Source organism: Zalophus californianus, chromosome 1, assembly GCF_009762305.2.
Source record: "Zalophus californianus isolate mZalCal1 chromosome 1, mZalCal1.pri.v2, whole genome shotgun sequence".
Classification (NCBI taxonomy): Eukaryota; Metazoa; Chordata; class Mammalia; order Carnivora; family Otariidae; genus Zalophus; species Zalophus californianus.
Window position 1 is genome coordinate 19,729,489 of NC_045595.1, and position 24,458 is coordinate 19,753,946.

The 24,458-nt window shown below is 37.3% G+C and overlaps 1 protein-coding gene across 6 annotated transcripts in view; it reads left to right on the forward strand.

Annotated features, from left to right (window-relative positions):
* Positions 1-24,458, forward strand: part of DOCK3 (dedicator of cytokinesis 3) — a 509,358-nt gene that overhangs the window by 124,213 nt on the left and 360,687 nt on the right. For all 6 annotated transcript variants that reach the window (XM_027585590.2, XM_027585591.2, XM_027585588.2 and 3 more), the window contains exon 3: positions 17,287-17,327. In XM_027585590.2, coding sequence (XP_027441391.1) covers positions 17,287-17,327 — 41 coding nt within the window. The remainder of the gene's footprint in view (positions 1-17,286; positions 17,328-24,458) is intronic.

Consider the following 24,458-nt stretch of genomic DNA (forward strand, 5'->3'; position numbering starts at 1 on the left):
AGTTCCATCCATGTCGTTGCAAATTTCATTCCTTTTGATGGCTGCATAATATTCCATTGTATATATATATATACCACATCTTCTCTGTGTATTCATCTGTCAATGGATATCTTGCTCTTTCCACAGTTTGACTATTGTGACATTGCTGCTATAAACATTGGGGTGCACATACCCCTTCAGATCCCTACATTTGTATCTTTGGGGTAAATACCCAGTAGTGCAATTGCTGGGTCATAGGGCAGCTCTATTCTCAACTTTTTAAGGAACCTCCATACTGTTTTCCAGAGTAGCTGCACCAACTTGCATTCCCACCAACAGTGTAAGAGGGTTCCCCTTTCTCCGCATCCCCACCAACATCTTTCGTTTCCTGACTTATTAATTTTAGCCATTCTTACTGGTGTGAGGTGGTATCTCATTGAGGTTTTGATTTGGATTTCCCTGATGTTGAGTGATGCTGAACACTTTTTCAGTGTCTGTTGGCCATTTGGATGTCTTCTTTGGAAAAATGTCTGTTCATGTCTTCTGCCCATTTCCTGATTGGATCATTTGTTCTTTGGGTGTTGAGTTTGATAAGTTCTTTATAGATTTTGGATACTAGCCCTTTATCTGGTATGTCATTTGCAAATATCTTCTCCCATTGTGTTGGTTGCCTTTTGGTTTTGTTGACTGTTTCTTTTGCTGTGCAAAAGCTTTTTATCTTGATGAGATCCCAATAGTTCATTTTTCCTCTTGCTTCCCTTGCCTTTGGCGACGTTTTCTAGGAAGAAGTTGCTGCGGCTGAGGTCAAAGAGGTTGCTTCCTGTGTTCTCCTTTAGGATTTTGATAGACTTCTGTCTCACATTTAGGTCTTTCAACCATTTGGAGTCTATTTTTGTGTGTGGTGTAAGGAAATGGTCCAGTTTCATTCTTCTGCATGTGGCTGTCCAATTTTCCCAAAACCATTTGTTGAAGAGACTGTCTTTTCCATTGGACATTCTTTCCTGCTTTGTCAAAGATGAGTTGACCATAGAGTTGAGGGTCCATTTCTGGGCTCTCTATTCTGTTCTATTGATCTATGTGTCTGTTTTTGTGCCAGTACCATACTGTCTTGATGATGACAGCTTTGTATAGAGCTTGAAGTCGGGAATTGTGATGCCGCCAGCTTTGCCTTTCTTTTTCAACATTCCTCTGCTTTTAGAGGTCTTTTCTGGTTCCATACAAATTTTAGGATTATTTGTTCCATTTGTTTGAGAAAAGTTGATGGTATTTTGATGGGAATTGCATGAAATATGTAGATTGCTCTAGATAGCCTTGACATCTTCACAATATTTATTCTTCCAATCCATGAACATGGAACGTTTTTTCATTTCCTTGTGTCTTTTACATTTCTTTCACGAGTATTTTATAGTTTTCTGAGTACAGTTTCTTTGCCTCTTTGGTTAGATTTATTCCTAGGTATCTTATGGATTTGGGTGCAACTGTAAATGGGATCGAATCCTTAATTTCTTTCTTCTGTCTTGTTGTTTGTGTATAGGAACGCCACTGATTTCTGTGCATTGATTTTATATCCTGCCACTTTACTGAATTCCTGTATGAGTTCTAGCAGTTTTGGTGTGGAGTCTTTTGGGTTTTCCACATAAAGTATCATATCATCTGCAAAGAGTGAGAGTTTGACTTCTTTGCCAATTTGGATGCCTTTTATTTCTTTTTGATGTTTGATTGCTGTGGGTAAGGACTTCTTTTTTTTTTTTTTTTGAAGACCGAAATATCTTTATTACATCTTTATTATTGGTAAAGGTATATTTTGGGGCAAGCAAACTTTTTTTTTCTACTTTAGATTTTTTTTGTTATGTTAATCACCATACATTACATCATTAGTCTTTGATGTAGTGTTCCATGATTCATTGTTTGTGCATAACACCCAGTGCTCCACACAGAACGTGCCCTCTTTAATACCCATCACCAGGCTAACCCATCCTCCCACCGCCCCTCCCCTCTAGAACCCTGTTTGTTTTTCAGAGTCCATTGTCTCTCATGGTTCATCTCCCCCTCCGATTTACTCCCCTCCATTTTCCCCTCCTGCTATCTTCTTCTTCTGTTTTTTTTTTTCTTAACATATATTGCATTATTTGTTTCAGAGGTACAGATCTGTGATTCAACAGTCTTGCACAATTCACAGCGCTCACCATAGCACATACCCTCCGCAATGTCCTTCACCCAGCCACCCCGTCCCTCTCACCCCCCCACCACTCCAGCAACCCTCAGTTTGTTTCCTGAGATTAAGAATTCCTCATATCAGTGAGGTCATATGATACATGTCTTTCTCTGATTGACTTATTTCGCTCAGCATAACACCCTCCAGTTCCTTCCACGTCGTTGCAAATGGCAAGATCTCATTCCTTTTGATGGCTGCATAATATTCCACTGTGTATATATACCACATCTTCTTTATCCATTCATCTGTCGGTGGACATCTTGGCTCTTTCAACAGTTTGGTTATTGTGGACATTGCTGCTATAAACATTGGGGTGCAAGTACCCCTCCGGATCCCTACATTTGTATCTTTGTGGTAAATACCCAGTAGTGCAATTGCTGGATCGTATGGTAGCTCTATTTTCAACTTTTTGAGGAACTTCATGTTTTCCAGAGTGGTTGCACCAGCTTGCATTCCCACCAACAGTGTAGGAGGGTTCCCCTTTCTCCACATCCCCGGCAACATCTGTCATTTCCTGACTTGTTAATTTTAGCCATTCTGACTGGTGTGAGGTGGTATCTCATTGAAGTTTGGATTTGGATTTCCCTGATGCCGAGCGATGTGGAGCACTTTTTTATGTGTCTTTTGGCTATTTGGATGTCTTCTTTGGAAAAATGTCTGTTCATGTCTTCTGCCCATTTCCTGATTGGATCCTTTGTTCTTTGGGTGTTGAGTTTGGTAAGTTCTTTATAGATTTTGGATACTAGCCCTTTATCTGATATGTCATTTGCAAATATTTTCTCCCATTCTGTCGGTTGTCTTTTGGTTTTGTGGACTGTTTCTTTTGCTGTGCAAAAGCTTTTTATCTTGATGAAATCCCAATAGTTCATTTTTCCTCTTGCTTCCCTTGCTTTTGGCGATGTTTCTAGGAAGAAGTTGCTGCGGCTGAGGTCGAAGAGGTTGCTGCCTGTGTTCTCCTTTAGGATTTTGATGGACTCCTGTCTCACGTTTAGGTCTTTCAACCATTTGGAGTCTATTTTTGTGTGTGGTGTAAGGAAATGGCCCAGTTTCATTCTTCTGCATGTGGCTGTCCAATTTTCCCAGTACCATTTGTTGAAGAGACTGTCTTTTTTCCATTGGACATTCTTTCCTGCTTTGTCAAAGATGAGTTGACCATAGAGTTGAGGGTCCATTTCTGGGCTCTCTATTCTGTTCCATTGATCTATGTGTCTGTTTTTGTGCCAGTACCATACTGTCTTGATGATGACAGCTTTGTAATAGAACTGGAAGTCTGGAATTGTGATGCCGCCAGCTTTGCTTTTCTTTTTCAACATACCTCTGGCTATTCGGGGTCTCTTCTGGTTCCATACAAATTTTAGGATTATTTGCTCCATTTCTTTGGAAAAAGAGGATGGTATTTTGATGGGTATTGCATTGAATGTGTAGATTGCTCTAGGTAGCATTGACATCTTTACAAGGTTTGTTCTTCCAATCCATGAGCGTGGAACGTTTTTCCATTTCTTTGTGTCTTCCTCAATTTCTTTCATGAGTATTCTATAGTTTTCTGAATACAGATTCTTTGCCTCTTTGGTTAGATTTATTCCTAGGTAGCTTATGGTTTTGGTTGCAATTGTAAATGGGATTGACTCCTTGATTTGTCTCTCTTCTGTCTTGTTGTTGGTGTATAGGAATGCCACTGATTTCTGTACATTGATTTTATATCCTGCCACTTTACTGAATTCCTGTATGAGTTCTAGCAGTTTGGGGGTGGAATCTTTTGGGTTTTCCACATAAAGTATCATATCATCTGCAAAGAGTGAGAGTTTGACGTCCTCCTTGCTGATTTGGATGCCTTTGATTTCTTTTTGTTGTCTGATTGCTGTGGCTAGGACTTCAAATACTATGTTGAATAGCAGTGGTGAGAGTGGACATCCCTGCCGCGTTCCTGACCTTAGGGGGAAAGCTCTCAGCTTTTCCCCATTGAGAATGATATTCGCTGTGGGTTTTTCACAGATGCCTTTATGATATTGAGGTATGTAGCCTCTATCCCTATACTCTGAAGAGTTTTGATCAAGAAAGGATGCTGTACTTTGTCAAATACTTTTTCTTCTTCTTTTGAGAGGATCCTATGGTTCTTGTTCTTTCTTTTATTAATGTATTGTATTACATTGATTGATTTGTGGATGTTGAACCAACCTTGTAGCCCAGGGATAAATCCCGCTTTGTCGCGGTGAATAATCCTTTTAATGTACTGTTGGATCCTATTGGCTGCTATTTTGGTGAGAATTTTTGCATCCATGTTCATCAGGGATGTTGGTCTGTAATGCTCCTTTTTGATGAGGTCTTTGTCTGTTTTGGGATCAAGGTAATGTGGCCTCATAAAACGAATTTGGAAGTTTTCCTTCCATTTCTGTTTTTTGGTACAGTTTTGGAAGAATAGGTATTAATTCTTCTTAAATGTTTGGTAGAATTCCCCTGGGAAGCCATCTGGTTCTGGGCTTTTGTTTGTTGGGAGATTTTTGATTTCTGCTTCAATTTCCTTAGTTGTTATAGGTATGTTCAGGTTTTCTATTGTTTGGGTTCAGTGTTGGCAGTTGATACATCTCTAGGAATGCATCCATTTCTTCCAGATTATCTAAATTGCTGGCATATTTTTGCTCATAATATGTTCTTATAATTGTTTGTATTTCTTTGGTGTTAGTTACGATCTCTCTTTTGTTCATGACTTTATTTCTTTGGGTCATTTCTCTTTTTGATAAGTCTGGCCAGGGCTTTATCAAAAAATCTTATTAATTTTTTCAAAGAACCAGCTCCTAGTTTCGTTGATCTGTTCTACTGTTCTTTTGGTTTCTATTTCATTGATTTCTGCTCTGATCTTTATTATTTCTCTCCTCCTGCTGGGTTTAGGCTTTATTTGCTGTTCTTTCTCCAGCTCCTTTAGGTGTAGGGTTAGGTTGTGTATTTGAGACCTCTCTTGTTTCTTGAGAAAGGCTTGTATTGCTATATAGTTTTCTATTAGGACTGCCTTTGGTGCATCGCAAAGATTTTGAACAGTTGTGTTTTCATTTTCATTTCTTTCCATGAATTTTTAAAATTCTTTAATTTCCTGGTTGACCCATTCATTGTTTAGTAGGATGCTCTTTAGCCTCCATGTATTTGAGTTCTTTCCGACTTTCCTCTTGTGATTGAGTTCTAGTTTCAAAGCATTGTGGTCTGAAAATATGCAGGGAATGATCCCAATATTTTGGTACCAGTTGAGACCTGATTTGTGACCTAGGATGTGATGTATTCTGGAGAATGTTCCATGGGCACTAGTGAAGAATGTGTATTTTGTTGCTTTGGGATGGAATGTTCTGAATATATCTGTGAAGTCCATTTGGTCCAGTGTGTCACTTAAAGTCTTTATTTCCTTGTTGATCTTTTGCTTAGATGATATGTCCATTTTAGTGAGGGGGGTGTTAAAGTCCCCTACTGTTACTGTGTTGTTGTCGATGTGCTTCTTTGCTTTTTTTATTAATTGGCTTATATAATTGGCTACTTCCATGTTAGGGTCATAGATATTTACAATTGTTAGATCTTCTTGTTGGGTAGACCCTTTAAGTAGGATATAGTGTCCTTCCTCCTCTCTTATTATAGTCTTTCGTTTAAAATCTAATTTGTCTGATACAAGGATTGCCACCCCTCTTTTCTTTTGATGTCCATTAGCATGGTAAATGGTTTTCCACTCCCTCACTTTTCAATCTGGAGGTGTCTTTGGGACTAAAATAAATCTCTTGCTGCCAGCATATGAATTGGTCTTGTTTTTTATCCATTATGATACCCTGTGTCTTTTGATTGGGGCATTTAGTCCTTGCATTCAGGGTAACTATTGAAAGATAGGAATTTGGTGCCATTGTATTGCGTGTAAGGCGACTGTTAGTGTTTATTGTCTGTGTTCTTTTCTGGTCTCTTTTACTTTTATGCTCTTTCTTTGCTTAGAGGACCTCTCTAATATTTCTTGGAGTGCTGGTTTGTTGTTTGCAAATTCCTTTAGTTTTTGTTTGTCCTGGAATCTTTTTATCTCTCATATTTTCATTGACAACCTAGCTGGATATAGTATTCTTGGCTGCATATTTTTCTCATTTAGTGTTCTGAATGTATCATGCCAGTTCTTTCTGGCCTGCCAGGTCTCTGGGTAGGTCTGTTGCCAGTGTAATGTTTCTACCGTTGTAGGTTACAGATCTCTTGTCCCAAGCTGTTTTCAGGATTTTCTTTTTGTCTTTGAGACTTGTAAGTTTTATTATAAGATGTCAGGGTGTTGATCTATTTTGATTGATTTTGAGGGGGGTTCTCTGTGCCTCCTGGATTTTGATGCCTATTTCCTTCCCCAAATTAGGGAAGTTCTCTGCTGTAATTTTCTCCCATATACCTTCTGCCCCTTTCTCTCTTTCTTCTTCTTCTGGGATACCGATTATTCTAATATTGTTTCATCCTATGGTTTCCCTTCTCTCTCAAATTCTCCCTTCGTGATCCAGTAGTTGTTTATCTCTCTTTTTCTCAGCTTCTTTATTCTCCATCATTTGGTCTTCTATATCACTAATTCTCTCTTCTGCCTTATTTATCCTAGCAGTTAGAGCCTCCATTTTTTATTGCACCTCATCGATAGCCTTTTTGATTTCGATTTGGTTAGATTTCAGTTCTTTTATTTCTCCAGAAAGGGTTTCTCTTATATCTTCCATGCTTTTTTCAAGCCCAGCTAGTACCTTTAAAATTGTCATTCTGAACTCTAGTTCCTACATCTAATGTCCATATTGTTTAGGTTCCTGGCAGTCGGTATTGCCTCTTGTTCTTTTTTTTTGAGGTGATTTTTTCTGTCTTGTCATTTTGTCAAGAGGACAATAGATGAACGATAGAAGAAAATGCTAACAGGGTAACAATGACCCCAGAAAAATATACACTAAACAAATCAGAAGAGACCTGGCACTGGGGGAAAAGTAAGGGAAAGAAAAAAAAGGAGAAAGAAGATAAAAAAACCAAAAATTATGATCAAGTATGAACACGCTGGTGCATTGATCAGTGCCACACAGTAGATTTTGGGCATATTTTGGTCTTGTAGAAGAAAGTGCCTCCCAAAATTTTAAAGAAAGAAAAACTTATATATGTACAAAAATAAGGGTAAGTATGATGAAGGGATGGCTTATGACTGTAAAATGAAATTTAAAAAAGGTTTTATAAAAGGAATTGATAAGTTGCTTGAAAAGAGAAAGAAGAGGATTTTTTAAAAAAGGAGAGAATGTGATCAGGCAGGATAGTAGAACAAAGCCATACATTAGAGATTTAGGTATATTTTGGTCTGTTAGAAGAAACTGTATTCCAAAATTTTAAAGAGGGAACAACTTATTTATATACCAAAAATAAGGTTAAGTACTGTGAAGGTTTAGAATATGAGTGTAAAAATTAAAAATAAAAAAAAATTTTTTTTAAAAAAAGGGATAGATAAGATGTTGGTTGAAAAAGGGAAAAAATTCAAAAGAAAAAAAATTAAAAAAATTAACTTTGAAAGACTAAAGAATCATGGGAAAAAAGCCATGAATTTTATGTGCTGTATTTCCCTAGTGCTGGAGTTCTGCCATTCTCATTGATTGGTAATCTTGGTCTTGGCTGGCTGTTCTTGCTTATCTTTTGGGGTGGGGCCTTTTGTAGTGGTTCTCAAATGTCTTTGCTGGAGGCGGAATTGTTCCGCCCTTGCTGGGGGCTGGGCTAGGTAATCTGCTAGGGGTTGCGTGGGAGCTTTTGTTCCCTGCAAGCTTTCTGTACAGCTTTGGAGGATGGGAAAGAAAATGGCGGCCTCCCAGTCTCCACCCCATAGGAGCTGAGAACTTGGGGTCCCATTCCTCAGTGAGCCCCGAGAGAAAAGCAGTGAATCACTCCTGTCTCCCTGGTCTCCGGTGGCACTCTGTGCTCACCCAGCCTGTGACCGAGCGTTTCTGTCTCTGGCACCTGACCCCGTTTGGGGTGTCCACACCCAGCTGGTTCCTGTGGTGAGTTTCCGCGTCACTCCTTCCAGCGGAGGAAGGGGAGTCTCCCTGGATCTGCAGCTTTTTGGGTCCCTGCTAGAAGAGCAGTGGCCTGACTGTGCTGCGGATCACAGTTTATGTAACCCCAAGCTGAGAGCCCACTCCTCGGCTCCATCTTTGCAGCTGGCTTCCCTGCTCCAATACCTGGTAGCTCTGCTGCACTCAGGCATCCTGGTCTTTCTGTGACCCCGAGGGTCATGAGACCACACTGTCACAGTGAGAGTTCCACCCCCTGCTTAGCCACTGGAGTGACGTCCCTCAGCGGAGCTGACTTCCAAAAGTTCCGATTTTGTGTTCCTCTGCTGTATCACTTGCTGGTAGCGGTTGACAGAGGCTCCCTCCCCCTGCAGTTATCTTCTCGAATATCGCCTTGGATTCACTTTTCTGCACGTCCTACCTTTCAGAAAGTGGTCGCTCTTCTGTTCAGAGTTGCTTGTATTCTTTTCTTTGATCTCCTGTTGAATTAGTAGGTGTTCAGAATGGTTTGATCCCTATCCAGCTGAATTCCTGGGAGCAGATGAAATTTAGGTTTCCTACTCCTCCGGCATCTTGCCTATCTTTAACATTTTGAGGAACTAGCAACATGTTTTCTAAAGTGGCTGCACCATTTAACAAACCTGTCAGAAATGTACAAGCGTTCCGATGTCTCCATATCTTTGTTAATACTTGATACTGTCTGTGTTTGTCATTGCACCCATTTCGTTGGGGGAGAAATGGTATCTCACTAGGTTTTGATTTTCATTTGTGTAATGACTAATGATGTTGAATTTCCTTTCATGTTTTGTATCTTCTCTGGAAAAAATGTTTAAGTAAGTTATCTTTTCATGTAGTTATAAGAGTTCTTTATATATTCTGGATACTGGTCTCTTATCAGGTATATGATTTGTAAATATTTTTGCCCATTCTGTGAGTTGTATTTTAATTTTTTTGATGTCTTTTTAGGAACAAGCTTTTAATTTTGATGAATTCTATTTTTAATTTTTGGAGGCACCTCCACGCTGTTTTCCAAAGTGGCTGTACCAACTTGCATTCTCACCAACAGTTAAGAGGGTTCCCCTTTCTCCACATCCTCTCCAACATTTGTTTCTTGCCTTGTCAATTTTTGCCATTCTAACTGGTGTAAGGTGGTATCTCAGTGTGGTTTTGATTTGAATTTCCCTGATGGCTAATGATGATGAACATTTTTTCATGGGTCTTTTAGCCATTTGTATGTCTTCTTTGGAGTAGTGTCTGTTCATATCTTCTGCCTGTTTTTTGACTTATTTGGTTTTTGGGTGTTGAGTTTGAGAAATTAAAAATAGAGCCACCCTATGACCCAGCAATTGCAGTCGTGGGTATTTATCCCAAAGACACAGATGTAGTGAAAAGAAGGGCCATATGCACCCCAATGTTTATAGCAGTAATGTCTGCAATAGCAAAACTGTGGAAAGAGCCGAGATGCCCTTCAACAGATGAATGGATAGAGAAGATGTTGTCCACATACACAGTGGAATATTACTCAGCCATCAGAAAGGATGAATACCCAACGTTTATATCACCTGTGGTTGCGACTGGAGGAGATTATGCTAAGTGAAATAAGTCAAGCAGAGAAAGTCAGTTATCATATGGTTTCACTTATTTGTGGTACATAAGGAATAGCATAGAGGACATTAGGAGAAAGAAGGGAAAAATGAAGGGGGGAATCGGAGAGATGAACCATGAGAGACTATGGACTCTGAGAAACAAACTGAGCGTTTTAGAGGGGAGGGGTGTGGGGGGAAGTGTTAACCCGGTGATGGGTATTAAGGAGGGCACGTACTGCATGGAGCACTGGGTGTTACACGAAAATAATGAATCGTGGATCACTACATCAAGAACTAATGATGTATTGTATGGTGACTAACATAATAAAATTTAAAAACATTTTTGATGAAGTCAAATTTATTTTTTCTGTTGTTGCTTGTGCATGAAAGCAGTGTTTAACTCAAGGTCATGAAGATCTATAGTTGTGTTTTCTTCTATGAATCTTTGCATTTTGAAAATATAAATATTTTTAATGTCTTTGGCAACTCAGACCCCCCACAGATGTCCAAAAATTTCTCGAAAATGCAGTAATATCCCCAATTCAATGCTACTCTCTAAGGGATAATATACAGAAGTAGAATTTCAGTGTCATTCAATATGCATATAATAAATACTGCATTGTTTTTGAAAGTGCGGACCATTTATTATCACCCTCACTAGCAATACCTGATTGCTCTACATTCTCTTGCCAACAGCTGCTATTTTAGAATTTAAAATAAAAATTCTAACGAATGTGATAGATGTGAAATGTTATCCTGTTGTCTGTGTGTATGTGTGTGTGTTTGTTTTAGTTGGTTATTGGTGTATAACTTATGTGCAGTAAATGTCACCCTTTTTGGAGTACATTTCTATGAATTTTGATAAATGTATAATCTTGTAACTATCACCACTGTTAGGATACAGAACATTTTTGTCACCCCCAAATGTAACATCAGGCTCTTTGTAGTCAACCTTCCTTCTTAATCCCCTTCCCCCAGCCCTGGCAACCACTGATTTATTTTCTGTCCCTCTAGTTTTGTGTTTTCTAGAATGTTAAATGAATTATACATCATATAGCTTGTTGTGTCTGGCTTTTTTTTTTTTGCACTTAGCGTAATGCATTCATATTCATTCATATTGTATGTATCTGTGGCTTGTTTTTTTCTGAGTAGTATTTCCTCATATAGATTTAAGCCACATTTTAGTTATCCATGTAGCAGGTGATAGACATTTGAGTTGCTTTATTTTTGAAATTATGAATAAAGTTGTTATAAACATTGTGTATAGATTTTAGTATGGACTTTTTTCCTTTTGGGTAAATACGTAGAGGTGCAATTGGTGGATTATATAGTAAGTGTATTAAAAAATGGGCTTCATTTTTTTAGAGTAGTTTTAGGCTCCCAGCAAAACTGCCCAGAAAATATAGAGAATTCCCATATATCCCCTACCTCCACACATACACAGCCTCCCCCACTATCAAGATCCACACCAGAGTGGGTACATTTGTTAAAATCAGTGAACCTATGTTGGCATATCATTGTCACCCCAAATCCAAAGTTTACGTCAGGGTTCGCTGTTGGTGTTGTACATTCTGTTGGTTTGGATAAATGTATAATGACATATATCCACCATTATAGTATCATACAGAATAGTTTCACTGTCCTAAAAATTCTCTCCACCTATTTATGCTTCCCTTCCTGCATCCGTTGGCAACCACTGATCTTTTTACTGCCTCCATGGGGGTTTTGCCTTTTATAGGATGTCATATAGCTGGAATCATAAAGTATATGACCTTTTCAGATTGGACTTTCTCATTTAATAATATGCAGTTTAAGTCCCTCCATGTTTTTTTTTTTTTTTTTTTTTTTTTGTGGCTTGCTGGCTTATTTCTTTTTATCGCTAAATAATATACTAGTGTCTGAATGTACCATAGTTTATTTATCCATTTACCTGAAGGATATTTTGGTTGCTTTCACATCTTGGCAGTTATGAATAAAGCTGCTATAAATATGCAGGTGCAGGTTTTGTGTGGACATAAATGTTCAGTTCATTTGAGTAAATACCAAAGAGTCAGACTTGTGAATCATATGGTAAGAGTATTTGTAAGAAACTGCCAAACCACCTTACAAAATGGCTGTACCATTTTGGATTCCCACCAGCAATGAATGAGAGTTTTTGTTGCTCCACATCCTTATCAGCATTTGGTGTTGTCAGTGTTTTGGTTTTTTGCCATTATGGTAGATACGTAGCGGTATCTTATTGTTGTTTAATTTGTAATTCTTTTTTTTTTTTAAATTATGTTAGTCACCAGACAGTACTTCATTAGTTTTTGATGTAATGTTCCATGATTCATTGTTGCATATAATGTGTAGTGCTCATTGCAATACATGCCCTCCTTAATACCCAACACTGGGCTAAGCCATCCTCCCACCCTTCTCCCCTCTGAAACCCTCAGTATGTTTCCTGGAGTCCATATTCTCTCATGGTTCGTCTCCCTCTCCAATTTCCGCCCCTTCATTTTTCCCTTCCTTCTAATGTCCTCCATGCTTTTCCTTATGTTCCACATATAAGTGAAACCATGCTTGACTTATTTCATTTAGCATAATCCCCTTCAGTTCCATCCGTGTCGATGCAAATGATGCATTCATCCTTTCTGATGGTTGAGTAATATTCCATTGTATATAGGAACCACATGTTCTTTATCCATTCCTCTTTTGAAGGGCATCTCAGCTCTTTCCACAGTTTCGCTATTGTAGACATTGCAGCTATGGACATTGGGGTGCATGTACCCCTTCTTTTCACTACATCTGTATCTTTGGGGTAAATACCTAGTAGCACAATTGCTGGGTCATAGGGTAGTTCTCTTTTTAACATCTTGAGGAGCTTTCTATACTGTTTTCCAAAGTGTTTGTATCAACTTGCATTCCCACTAACTGTGTAAGAGGTTTCCCCTTTCTCCACAACCTCTCCAACATTTGTTGTTTACTGCCTTCTTAGAATTTTTGCATTCTAACTGGTGTAAGGTGGTATCTCATTGTGGTTTTGATTTTAATTTCTCTGATGGCTAATGATGTTGAGCATTTTTTCATGTGTCTGTTAGCCATTTGTATGTCTTCTGCGAAGTGTCTGTTCTTGTCTTCTGCCCACTTTTTTGACTGGATTATTTGTTTTTTGAGTATTGAGTTTGAGAAGTTCTTTATAGATCTTGGATACCGGCCTGTTATCTATAGTGTAATTTGCAAATATCTTTTCCCATTTTGTGGGTTGCCTCTTTGTTTTGTTGAGTGTTTCCTTTGCTGTGCAGAAGCTTTTTATCTTGATGATGTCCAAAAAATTCATTTTCGCTTTTGTTTCTCTTGCCTTTGAAGATGTGTCTTTTTTTTTTAAGATTTTATTTATTTATTTGAGAAAGAATGAGAGATAGCACGAGAGGGAAGAGGGTCAGAGGGAGAAGCAGACTCCCTGCTGAGCAGGGAGCCCGATGCGGGACTCGATCCCGGGACTCCAGGACCATGACCTGAGCCGAAGGCAGTCGCCTAACCAACTGAGCCACCAGAAGTTGCTGTGGCTGATGTTGAAGAGGTTACTGCCTATGTTCTCCTGTAGGATTTTGATAATTTGTAATTCTTGAATTACATTTGATGTTGAACGTCTTTTCATATGCTTTTTTGCCATCTGTATGTCTTCTTTAATGGGCTGTCTGTTCAGGTCTTTTGCTCATTTTTTTGATTGAACTATTTTTGAGTTTTAAGAGTTCTTTGTATATTTTAGGTAACAGTCTTATATGAGATATGTATTTTATAAATATTTTCTCCTGGTGTGTGGTTTGTCTTCTAATTCTCTTGACAGTATTTTTTTTTGCAGAGCACTGGTTTTAATTTTAATGAAGTCTAGCTTATTGATTATTTCTGTGTCTAGATTTATTTTTTTTATGTCGATGTCAAGTTGTCCCAGCAGCATTTGTTGCAAAGACTGCCTTTTCTCTATTGTATCATCTTTGCTCCTTTGTTAAAAATTAGTTGACTGTATTTATGTGTGTTTACTTCTGTGCTCTCTATTCTGTTTTGTTGATCTGTTTGTTCTTTCTCTAATACTGCACTGTCTTGATTACTATAGGTTTATAATAGTAAGTTTTGAAGTCAGGTAGTGTGATCTTCCATTTTTGTTATTCTCCTTCAATATTATGTTGCCTATTCTAGGTCTTTTACCTTTCCATATAAACTTTAGACTCAGTCCGTCAATATCCAAAAAACAGCTTGCTGAGATTTTTATTGGCAGTAGGTTGTCTTTTCATGCTGTTGATTGTGTCTCTTGATGCACTGAATTTTTAAATTTTGATGTAGTCCAGTTTATCTATTTTTACTTTACCATCTTTTGGTGTCATGTCCAAGAAATCATTTTCAAGTTTACATCATGAAGATTTTCAGTGTTATCTTCTAAGAGTTTTGTGACTCTTAGAAAAGCAAAATTTTAAAACTTTTATGAAGATTACATTATTAATTCTTTTATAGAGTTTTCCTAAGAAATCCTTGTTTAACCCAAGGTCACAAAAATGTTCTTCTCTTGTTTCTGTACCAGTTTTACACTTTTACATTTTTTAAAAAGATTTTATTTATTTATTTGACAGAGACACAGCGAGAGAGGGAACACAAGGAGGGGTTGGGGAGAGGGAGAACCAGGCTTCCCATTGAGCAGGGAGCCCAATGCGGGGCTTGATCCCAGGATGCCGGGATCATTACCTGAGCCAAAGGCAGATGCTTAACGACTGAGCCACCCAGGTGCCCCTACAATTTTACATTTAACTCTATGACAGTTGTGTTTATAATATAAGGTATGGCTTGAGGTTTTTGTTTGTTTTGGTATATGTATATCCAATTGTTTCAGCACCATTTGTTGAAAAGACTGTTATTTCTGTTTGCATCTTTTTTGAAATCAGTTGTTCATTTACTTGTGGATTTTTTCCTGGATTTTCCAATGTATTGGTAACATTTTTTATTCCTTTTCAAAATTATTTTAACTATTCTAGTAATCAGTTGCTTAAATTTTAGAAAGAACTTAATACCTACCAGAATTTTTGATAGGATTTTCATTGGCATTACACTGAATCTATAGACCAATTAGGGATAATTGACATCTTAATATTACAGAGTTTTGCAATTCATAAACATGGTAAACCTCTTCATTTATCTTGGTCTTTTTGATTTCCCGTATTCTGTCCTCTTCAGGGGATATTAGTTTTCTGGTTTTCATCACTAATACGGGGTTTTTGGTTTTCAAGTCTGACACAAGGCTTGCAGGGAGGGAGATGGGATAGGGCAAGTTAAAAAGCTCTTTTTTCTCACCAAGATTCAGATTTTTTGAATAAATACTGTTTGGATTATTTCAGGTCTTTTGTTTACTTCCAGAGTTCTATAGAATTTGATTTTGACAGTTTTTGCCAGGATTCTTACTGCTTTTATTGAAGAGAGCCTTTTTGGAGATCCTTTTCTGCCATTCCTGCTGATACCATTTTCTATTCTGTTTGTTAAGCTATTATAACATGTCACATTTGATAAATCACTTTTTCTTTTTAATAAATGAAGATATTGAAACTCTCACGGTGTAAATTAAGTTATTCAAATTTATTATCTCAGCTGTTATACTAAACATAAACAGGATATTTCTTCTTTTATTGGTTGTTACGATTTCAGGAAAGTTGATTTTTTTCCTTATAGCTTTGTTGCAAGATTTAAAGGTTAATACATAGAGGCCTCATAAAACGAGTTTGGAAGTTTTCCTTCCATTTCTATTTTTTGGAACAGTTTCAGGAGAATAGGTATTAATTCTTCTTTAAATGTTTGGTAGAATTCCCCTGGGAAGCCATATGGCCCTGGGCTCTTGTTTGTTGGGAGATTTTTGATGACTGCTTCAATTTCCTTAGTGGTTATAGGTCTGTTCAGTTTTTCTATTTCTTCCTGGTTCAGTTTTGGTAGTTGATACATCTCTAGGAATACATCCATTTCTTCTGGATTATATAATTTGCTGGCATAGAGTTGCTCATAATATGTTCTTATAATTGTTTGTATTTCTTTGGTGTTGGTTATGATCTCTCCTCTTTCATTCATGATTTTATTTATTTGGGTCATTTCTCTTTTCTTTTTGATAAGCCTGGCCAGGGATTTATCAATCTTGTCAATTCTTTCAAAGAACCAGCTCCTAGAATATTATGCAGCCATCAAAAGGAATGAAATCTTGCCATTTGCAACAACATGGATGGAACTGGAGGGTATTATGCTGAGTGAAATAAGTCAATCAGAGAAAGACATGTATCATATGATCTCACTGATATGAGGAATTCTTAATCTCAGGAAACAAACTGAGGGTTGCTGGAGTGTTGGGGGGTGAGAGGGATGGGGTGGCTGGGTGATAGACATTAGAGAGGGTATGTGCTATGATGAGCACTGCGAATTGCATAAGACTGTTGAATCACAGACCTGTACCTCTGAAACAAATAATACATTACATGTTAAAAAAAAAAAAAGATAGCAGGAGGGGAGGAATGAAGGGGGGGAAATCAGAGGGGGAGACGAACCACGAGAGATGATGGACTCTGAGAAACAAACTGAGGTTTCTAGAGGGGAGGGAGGTGGGGGGATGGGTTAGTCTGGTGATGGGTATTAAAGAGGGCACGTTCTGCATGGAGCACTGGGTGTTATGCACAAACAATGAATCATGGAACACTACATCAAAAACTAATGATGTATGGTGATTAACATAGCATAATAAAAAAAAAGTTAGTACAAAGAACAACCTCTCAATTCCAGTACATGGAATTAAGAACAGTAAGATCTCAATTATTACTAGCTATTATCAGTCATCTCCTTTTCTTCATCATCCTCCTTTCAATACAGCTCATTGGAACTTTTTCCTCTTAAACCCAAACAGAGAAACTATTATAAAACTCTAAAAATAATAGATTGGAATTGAGAAAAGTTGGTAATGAAATTTCCTTTCTCTGAAAACTGTTTTTATTGTGTAATTGAAACTTAGATTATTATTGCTGTGTATGAATGCTGAGAGGGAATAAGTGAATCACAGAGGTCAATTTTAGCATCTGGAAAGCCAAGAAATGAGAGTAGTTTAGTTTTGTACATGGGACACTGAATGAGACCAGGAAACAGGAGGTCTGGGCTCTAGCCTCTAACTTCAACCAAAAAAGCTGTATGATTTTGGCATTTTTCTGCCCCTAACAATTTCATCTGTGAATTTTCTTAGAGTTGAATTACACGTCCTCTGAGGTCTTTTTTAATTTTTTGGGCTTTATTCAGTTGAAAGTTGTACCTTTTGAAGAAAATTGGAAATGTATTTACTGTAAGACTCTTCCTTTTAGAGTAAACTACTATTAATAAAGGCACAACTAGTGTGCCTTTACTAGAAAGTTTTGCATTAATTTTTTCCCTAAAATACTCACATTATGTTTTTTATAGGAAATAACAACAATATGAATTTAATATCATTTGTTTTGCTTTGTTTTAGGTTGGTACAGAGGAGTTTCAACAAAGAAGCCAAATGTAAAGGTAATGAAAAGTTTATTGTTACCTTTCCTAATGTAGGAAGTTACCTGTATGTTTATTTGATATAAAAATAATTATTACTTGTCTGTCTTTTAATCTTTTACAATAGCCACACTCATTCTTTCTTTACAGAGCTGTGTCAGACCCTGCTCTGTGTCAGCAGGATTAAAATGCTTTAAAAAAAATTTTTTTTGTTAATCACCATACATTACATCATTAGTTCTTGATGTAGTGTTCCATGATTCACTGTTTGTGCATAACACCCAGTGCTCCACGCAGAATGTGCCCTCTTTAATACCCATCACCAGGCTAACCCATCCCCCCACCCCCTCCCCTCTAGAACCCTCAGTTTGTTTTTCAAAGTCCATCATCTCTCATGGTCCGTCTCCCCCTCTGACTTACTCCCCTTCATTCTTCCCCTCTGCTATCTTCTTCTTTTTCTTTTTTCTTAACATATGTTGCATAAAATGCTTTTTTTAAAGGACAGAAAATGCATGTATGATCATAGCTACAAAGCTTATTTTGAAAAAGCCTATTTAGGATATTTAATATTTTTTCCTTCAAATATTTGAGAAAAAGTAAATTAACCTCACAACCAACACCGAAGAAATACAAACAATTGTAAGAGAATATTGTGAACAATTACATGCCAACAAATTGGGCAATTTGGAAGAAATGGCTAAATTCCTAGAAACATATAAAGTACCAAAACTGAAACAGGATGAAATAGAAAACCTGAACAGACCCATAACAAGCAAAGAAATTGAAGCAGTAATCAAAAATCTCCCAACAAATAAGAATCTAGGGCTGGATGGCTTCCCAGGGGAATTCTACCAAACATTTAAAGAAGAATTAATACCTGTTCTGAAGCTTTTCCAAAAAATAGAAATGGCAGAAAAACTTCTAAACTCATTCTGTGAGGCCAGCCTTACCTTGATCCCATAACCAGACAAAGACCCCATTAAAAATGAGAATTACAGACCAGTATCCCTGATGAACATGGATGGAGATATTCTTACCAAGGGGATGCCTGGGTGACTTAGTCCATTAAGCATCTGCCTTGGGTTCAGGTCATGATCCCAGGGTCCTGGGATTGAATCCCACATCGGGCTCCTTGCTCAGCATGGAGTCTGCTTCTCCCCCTGGCTGCTCTGCCTGCTGCTCTCCCTGCTTTTGCACTCACACTCTCCCTCTCTATGACAAATAAATAAAATCTTAAAAAATATTCTTACCAAGATACTAGCTAATAGGATCCAACAGTACATTAAAAGGATTATTCACCTCGACCAAGTGGTATTCATTCCTGGGTGGCAGGAGTGGTTCAATATCCGCATACCAATCAACATCATACATCACATTAATAAAAGAAAGGGTGAGAACTATATGATCCCCTCAACAGATGCAGAAAAGCATTAGATAAAATACAGCATCATTTCTTGATAAAAATCTTCCACAATGTAAGGATAGAGGGAGTATACCTCAACATCATAAAGGCCATATATGAAAGACCCACAGCTAATATCATCCTCAATGGGGAAAAACTGAGAGCTTTTCCCCTAAGGTCAGGTACATGACAGGGATGTTCACTCTCACCACCATTGTTCAGTATAGTGCTGGAAGTCCTAGCCTCAGCAATCAGACAACAAAAAGAACTAAAAAGCCTCTGGATTGGTAAAGAAGTTGAACTTTCACTCTTTTCAGATGACATGATACTCTATGTAGAAAACCCAAACACTGCACTCAAAAATTGCTAGAACTCATACAGGAATTCAGCAAAGTGGCAGGATATAAAATCAATGGACAGAAGTCTGTTGCATTTCTATACACCAATAATGGAGCAACAGAAAGAGAAATCAAGGAATCGATCCTGTTTACAGTTGTACCAAAAACCATGATACCTAAGAATAAACCTAACTAAAGAGGTAAAAGGTCTGTACTCTGGAAACTATAGAACACTTTTGAAAGAAATTGAGGAAGACATAAAAAAATGGAAAAACCTTCCATGCTCATGGATTGGAAGAAAAAATACTGTTAAAATATCTATACTACCCAAAGCAGTCTACACATTCATTGCAATCCCTATCAAAATAGCACCAGCATTTTTCACAGAGCTGGAAGAAACAATTCTAAAATTTGTGTGGAATCAGAAAATACCCTGAAAAGCCAAAGTAATGTTGGAAAAGAAAACCAAAGCTAGAGGCATCACAATTCTGGACTTCAAGCTGTATTACAAAGCTGTAATCATCAAAACAGTATGGTACTGGCACAGAAACAGACACATAGATCAATGGAACAGAATAGAAAACCCAAAAATGGACCCTTACCTCTATGGTTAACTAATTTTCAACAAAGTAGGAAAGAACATCCAATGGAAAAAAGACAATCTCTTTAACAAATGGTTTTGGGAAAGTTGGACAGCCACATGCAGAAGAATGAAACTGGAACACTTTCTTACACCATACACAAAATGAAATAAAAAATGGATGAAAAATATAAATGTGAGACAGGAAAGACTAAATGTGAGACAGGAATCCATCAAAATCCTAGAGGAAAACACAGGCAGCGACCTCTTTGACCTCAGCCTCAGCAATTTCTTGCTAGACACATCTCCAGAGGCAAGGGAAACAAAAGCAAAAATGAACTATTGGGACTTCATCAGGATAAAAAGCTGCTGCACAGCAAAGGAAACAATCAATAAAAGTGAAAGGCAACCTGTGGAATGGGAGAAGATATTTGCAAATGACATATCAGATAAAGGGCTAGTATCCAAAATCTATAAAGAACTTATCAAACTCAACACCCAAAAAACAAAAAATCCCATCAAGAAATGGGCAGAAGACATGACCAGACATTTCTCCAAAGAAGGCATACAGATGGCTGACATATGAAAATATGCTGTATATCACTTGGCATCAGGGAAACACAAATCAAAATCATAAGACCAATGATGTACTATACCTTGGCTAATTGAATTAAAAAAAAAAACAACACAATGAGATACCACCTCACAGCAGTCAGAATAGCTAAAATTAACAAGTCAGGAAACAGAAGATGTTGGTGACAATGCGGAGAATGGAAAACCCTCTTTACACTGTTGGTGCGAATGCAAACTGGTGCAGCCATTCTGGAAGACAGTATGGAGGTTCCTCAAAAAGTTGAAATTAGAGCTACCGTTCGATCCAGCAATTGCACTACTGGGTATTTACCACAAAGATACAAATGTAGGGACCCGAAGGGGTACGTGTACCCCAATGTTTATAGCAGCAATGTCCACCATAGCCAAACTGTGGAAAGAGCCAAGATGCCCATCGACAGATGAATGGATAAAGAAGATGTGGTATGTATACACAATGGAATATTATGCAGCCATCAAAAGGAATGAGATCTTGCCATTTGCAACGACGTGGATGGAACTGGAGGGTGTTATGCTGAGTGAAATAAGTCAATCAGAGAAAGACATGTATCACATGACCTCACTGATATGAGGAATTCTTAATCTCAGGAAAGAAACTGAGTGTTACTGGAGTGGTTGGGGGTGGGAGGGATGGGGTGGCTGGGTGATAGACATTGGGGAGGGTATGTGCTACGGTGAGCGCTGTGAATTGTGCAAGACTGTTGAATCACAGATCTGTACTTCTGAAACAAATAACGCAACATATTTTAAGAAAAAAGAAAAAGAAGAAGATAACAGGAGAGGAAGAAAAGGGGAGTATGTCAGAGGGGGAGACGAACCATGAGAGATGGTGGACCAGATCTGAAAAACAAACTGAGGGTTCTAGAGGGGAGGGGGGTAGGGGGATGGGTTAGCCCGGTGATGGGTATTGAGGAGGGCACGTTCTGCATGGAGCACTGGGTGTTATGAACAAACAATGAATCATGGAACACTGCACCAAAAACTAATGATGTAATATATGGTGATTAACATAACAATAAAAAAATAAAAAAAAAAGTTAAAAATAGAGCTACCCTATGACCCAGCAATTGTACTACTAGGTATTTACCCAGAGGATACAAAAATAGTGACTCAAAGGAACACATGCACCCCAGTGTTTATAGCAACAATGTCCACAGTAGCCAAACTGTGGAAAGAGCCCAGAGTGGATAAAGGAGATGTAGTGTGTATAAATGGAAAAAACTTTTATTATGTACAGTTAGCCACTGTATGTATAGTACATAGTTTTTGATGTAGTGTTCAGTGATTTGTTAGTTAAGTAAAATACAAAAATGGAAAAACTTTCAAATAATTTTCAATTAGATGTCCTTGATGACAATATTCTTGTTAAAATATGAACTTAAACAAGACTTTTTATGAACTAGATTTTATATATTGTTACCAATTAGTATTAATTTGATCAAAAAATGTATTTTAAATGGCAGATATAATACATTTAGGAACATTTTTCTCCAGTTATGCATTTGCAAAAACTTCTTTCTACCTACTCTTTCATATAATTAATATTATCAGCTTTTATTATATTTTTTCTGTAGCTTAATATTAAATATATAATGCTTTTTTCTTATACAGAAAAATATTGAAATTATTATGTACTATTTTCATTAAAAAAGAAAATTTTTCGGAGTTCTAACTAATTTTGCCAGTAGAATCATTCAGTTTGTTAGTTTATAAGGTAATGACTATAAGAAGGCAGCATCTTCAAATTTTAATTCCTTCCAGCCAGGACTTCTCATCCTTGGCATTGTTCACATCTTGGGCCAGATAATTCTTCATTGTGGGGGGTTGTCTTGTGCATTTTAAGATGTTTAGCAGCATATATGACCTCTACTCAGTCAATGTCAGTAACATTTCCCCCCCTCAAATTGTGGCAATGAAAAATGTCTGCAGACATTGCCAAAGTCCCCCCTCCCCTACCGCTCCCAGGGGTGGGGTGGTGGTGGTGGTGGTGGTAAAATTGCCCCTGATTGAAAACCACTGCTCATAGGTAATTTTTTAAAAAGATTATATTTATTTATTTGAGAGAGAGAGAACAAGCTGGGTAGGGGGGGAGAGGGGCAGAGTGAGAGGGAGAAGCAGATTCCTCACTGAGCAACGAGCCCAATGTTGGACTTGATCCCAGGACCCTGAGATCATGACCTGAGCTGAAGGCAGACACTCAACCAACTGAGCCACCCAGGTGCCCCAGTCAGAGTTCTGTCTTAGAGTGAAGAAGAGGTGCTCAGAATCTCATACCTATTTTCTAAATTCCTTTTCCTACAACAAAGGTGTTTAGAGACTATGGGAGAGGCCACTTTGTAATTAATCTTAGCAGTGATTTCATAAGCTAATCAAAATGAAAAAAACCAAATTAAACTAATCTTAAGTGTTTGAGCTCATTTTATCTGATCAGACTCCTTTAATTTCTTTACTTTTGACTAATGTGGTACTTCTGAGATTGTGTATTTTGGTAATACCAACTTCATTTTAGAATCTTAGATTATTGTACATTTATTAATAATATATCTGTATACCTTTTAATAGCTTGCATTTGTATTATTTTTTGTACTGATATTCTTAAACTTTAAAAATTTAGCAGATGGGAATAACAATTTCATTTACTGTGGCAATGATATTTTGTGGAACCATGGTGAAAATTCTTTAGTGTTTGTAAAATATAATCAGTTAGTGATTCCACGCACTTAAAGTGATAAAAAAAAGCATTTCTATGTCTTTTATTTGTCTTAATATTATAGTCACAATAAGTAAAAATTTCAGGAGGTTTTTCATAGCTGTTAGTGGTTAAAGAAAATTAAAAGGTGACTTATTACTATGTCTTGAGTTGTGTATGACTTATACTAAAAATAAAACTTGAAATAGCCCAAATAAAATAATATCTGAAGTAGATAGCAAATATAGTGTTCAGAAATCTTCATAAGTGGTAAAACATTTCTTTCTATAAAACAGTTTTAAAAAGTCTCAAAGCTTAATTGTTTTGTTCTCTATGAATACTCTAATAAGATGTTACATTCTTAAGGGAAAAGTGGGATGATTATAAAATACCCTTTCAGTTATATATTTTTGTGACCACATACTAAAGTTGTACGTTTAAGAGAGGGATATTACGTAGGAAAAATATACTACTCAGTTTTATTCTCAATGATCTTAAGGATGATAGGTTTTTGTATTTTGCATTTTTTGAAGACTTTATTTTTACAGAATACACTATAGTGTAGAACTTATTTTGGCTGTATAATTTTAGAAATCAGAAGTTTTTGAGACAATATTATCTTCTGGTGAAACATCATGTTACATAGTTGTTAGGCTTGCCATAATACTAGCTTTCTTAAGAATATACATAAAGAAGGAATAAGAGAGTAAGGTAAGATTAAGAAAAGGACAACAGATATTTGACAATAATTTTGTGTTTTTTTTTATAAAACATATGCTCAAGAGGAAAAGAATGACATTCAAGAGAGTTTATATTTCCCCTTTTGTAGTTTCAGGATCAGTGTTTATGTAATTACTGTCAACTGGATACCTAGAATTCTGCCAGATAACTACAGGGCCTTATAGAATGTTTTACATTGCAAAAGTAGAGGTATAGAGGCATGAAATTGCAAGAAATGTTCAAAGAATGTTAGATAGTCCAAACTGGCTAGGGTATAGTACAGGAAAGTGATGGACGGTAAGGCAGGAAAGGGAGGTTGGATCCATATTTGAAGACTCTTATATACCAAAGAATATAAGCAATGCTAAAGAATTTGGATTTCGTCTCTCTAGCAACAGGAAAACTGCCATTTAACAGAGGGATGGATCTACTGTTGCCATACAACATAATTATTATTATTTTTTTAATAGATGTACTTATTTATTTGAGAGAGAGGAGAGAGAGAACAAGTGAGCGAGTAGGGAGGGAGGGGCAGAAGTGGGGAGAGAGAGAGAGAGGAGAGAGAGAATCTCAAGCAGAACCCCTCACTGAGCGTGAAGCCCGACGCAGGCCTCAATCTTACGATCCTGAGATCATGATCTGAGCAGAAATTAAGTCAGACTCTTGATGTGCTCTTAATCCACTGAGCCACCCAGGCACCCACATGCAGCATAATTATAAAACAAAGTTTTGCCATCAGGGAAGTGCAAATCAAAACCACAATGAGATACCACCTTACACCTGTTCGAATCATGGAACATTACATCAAAAA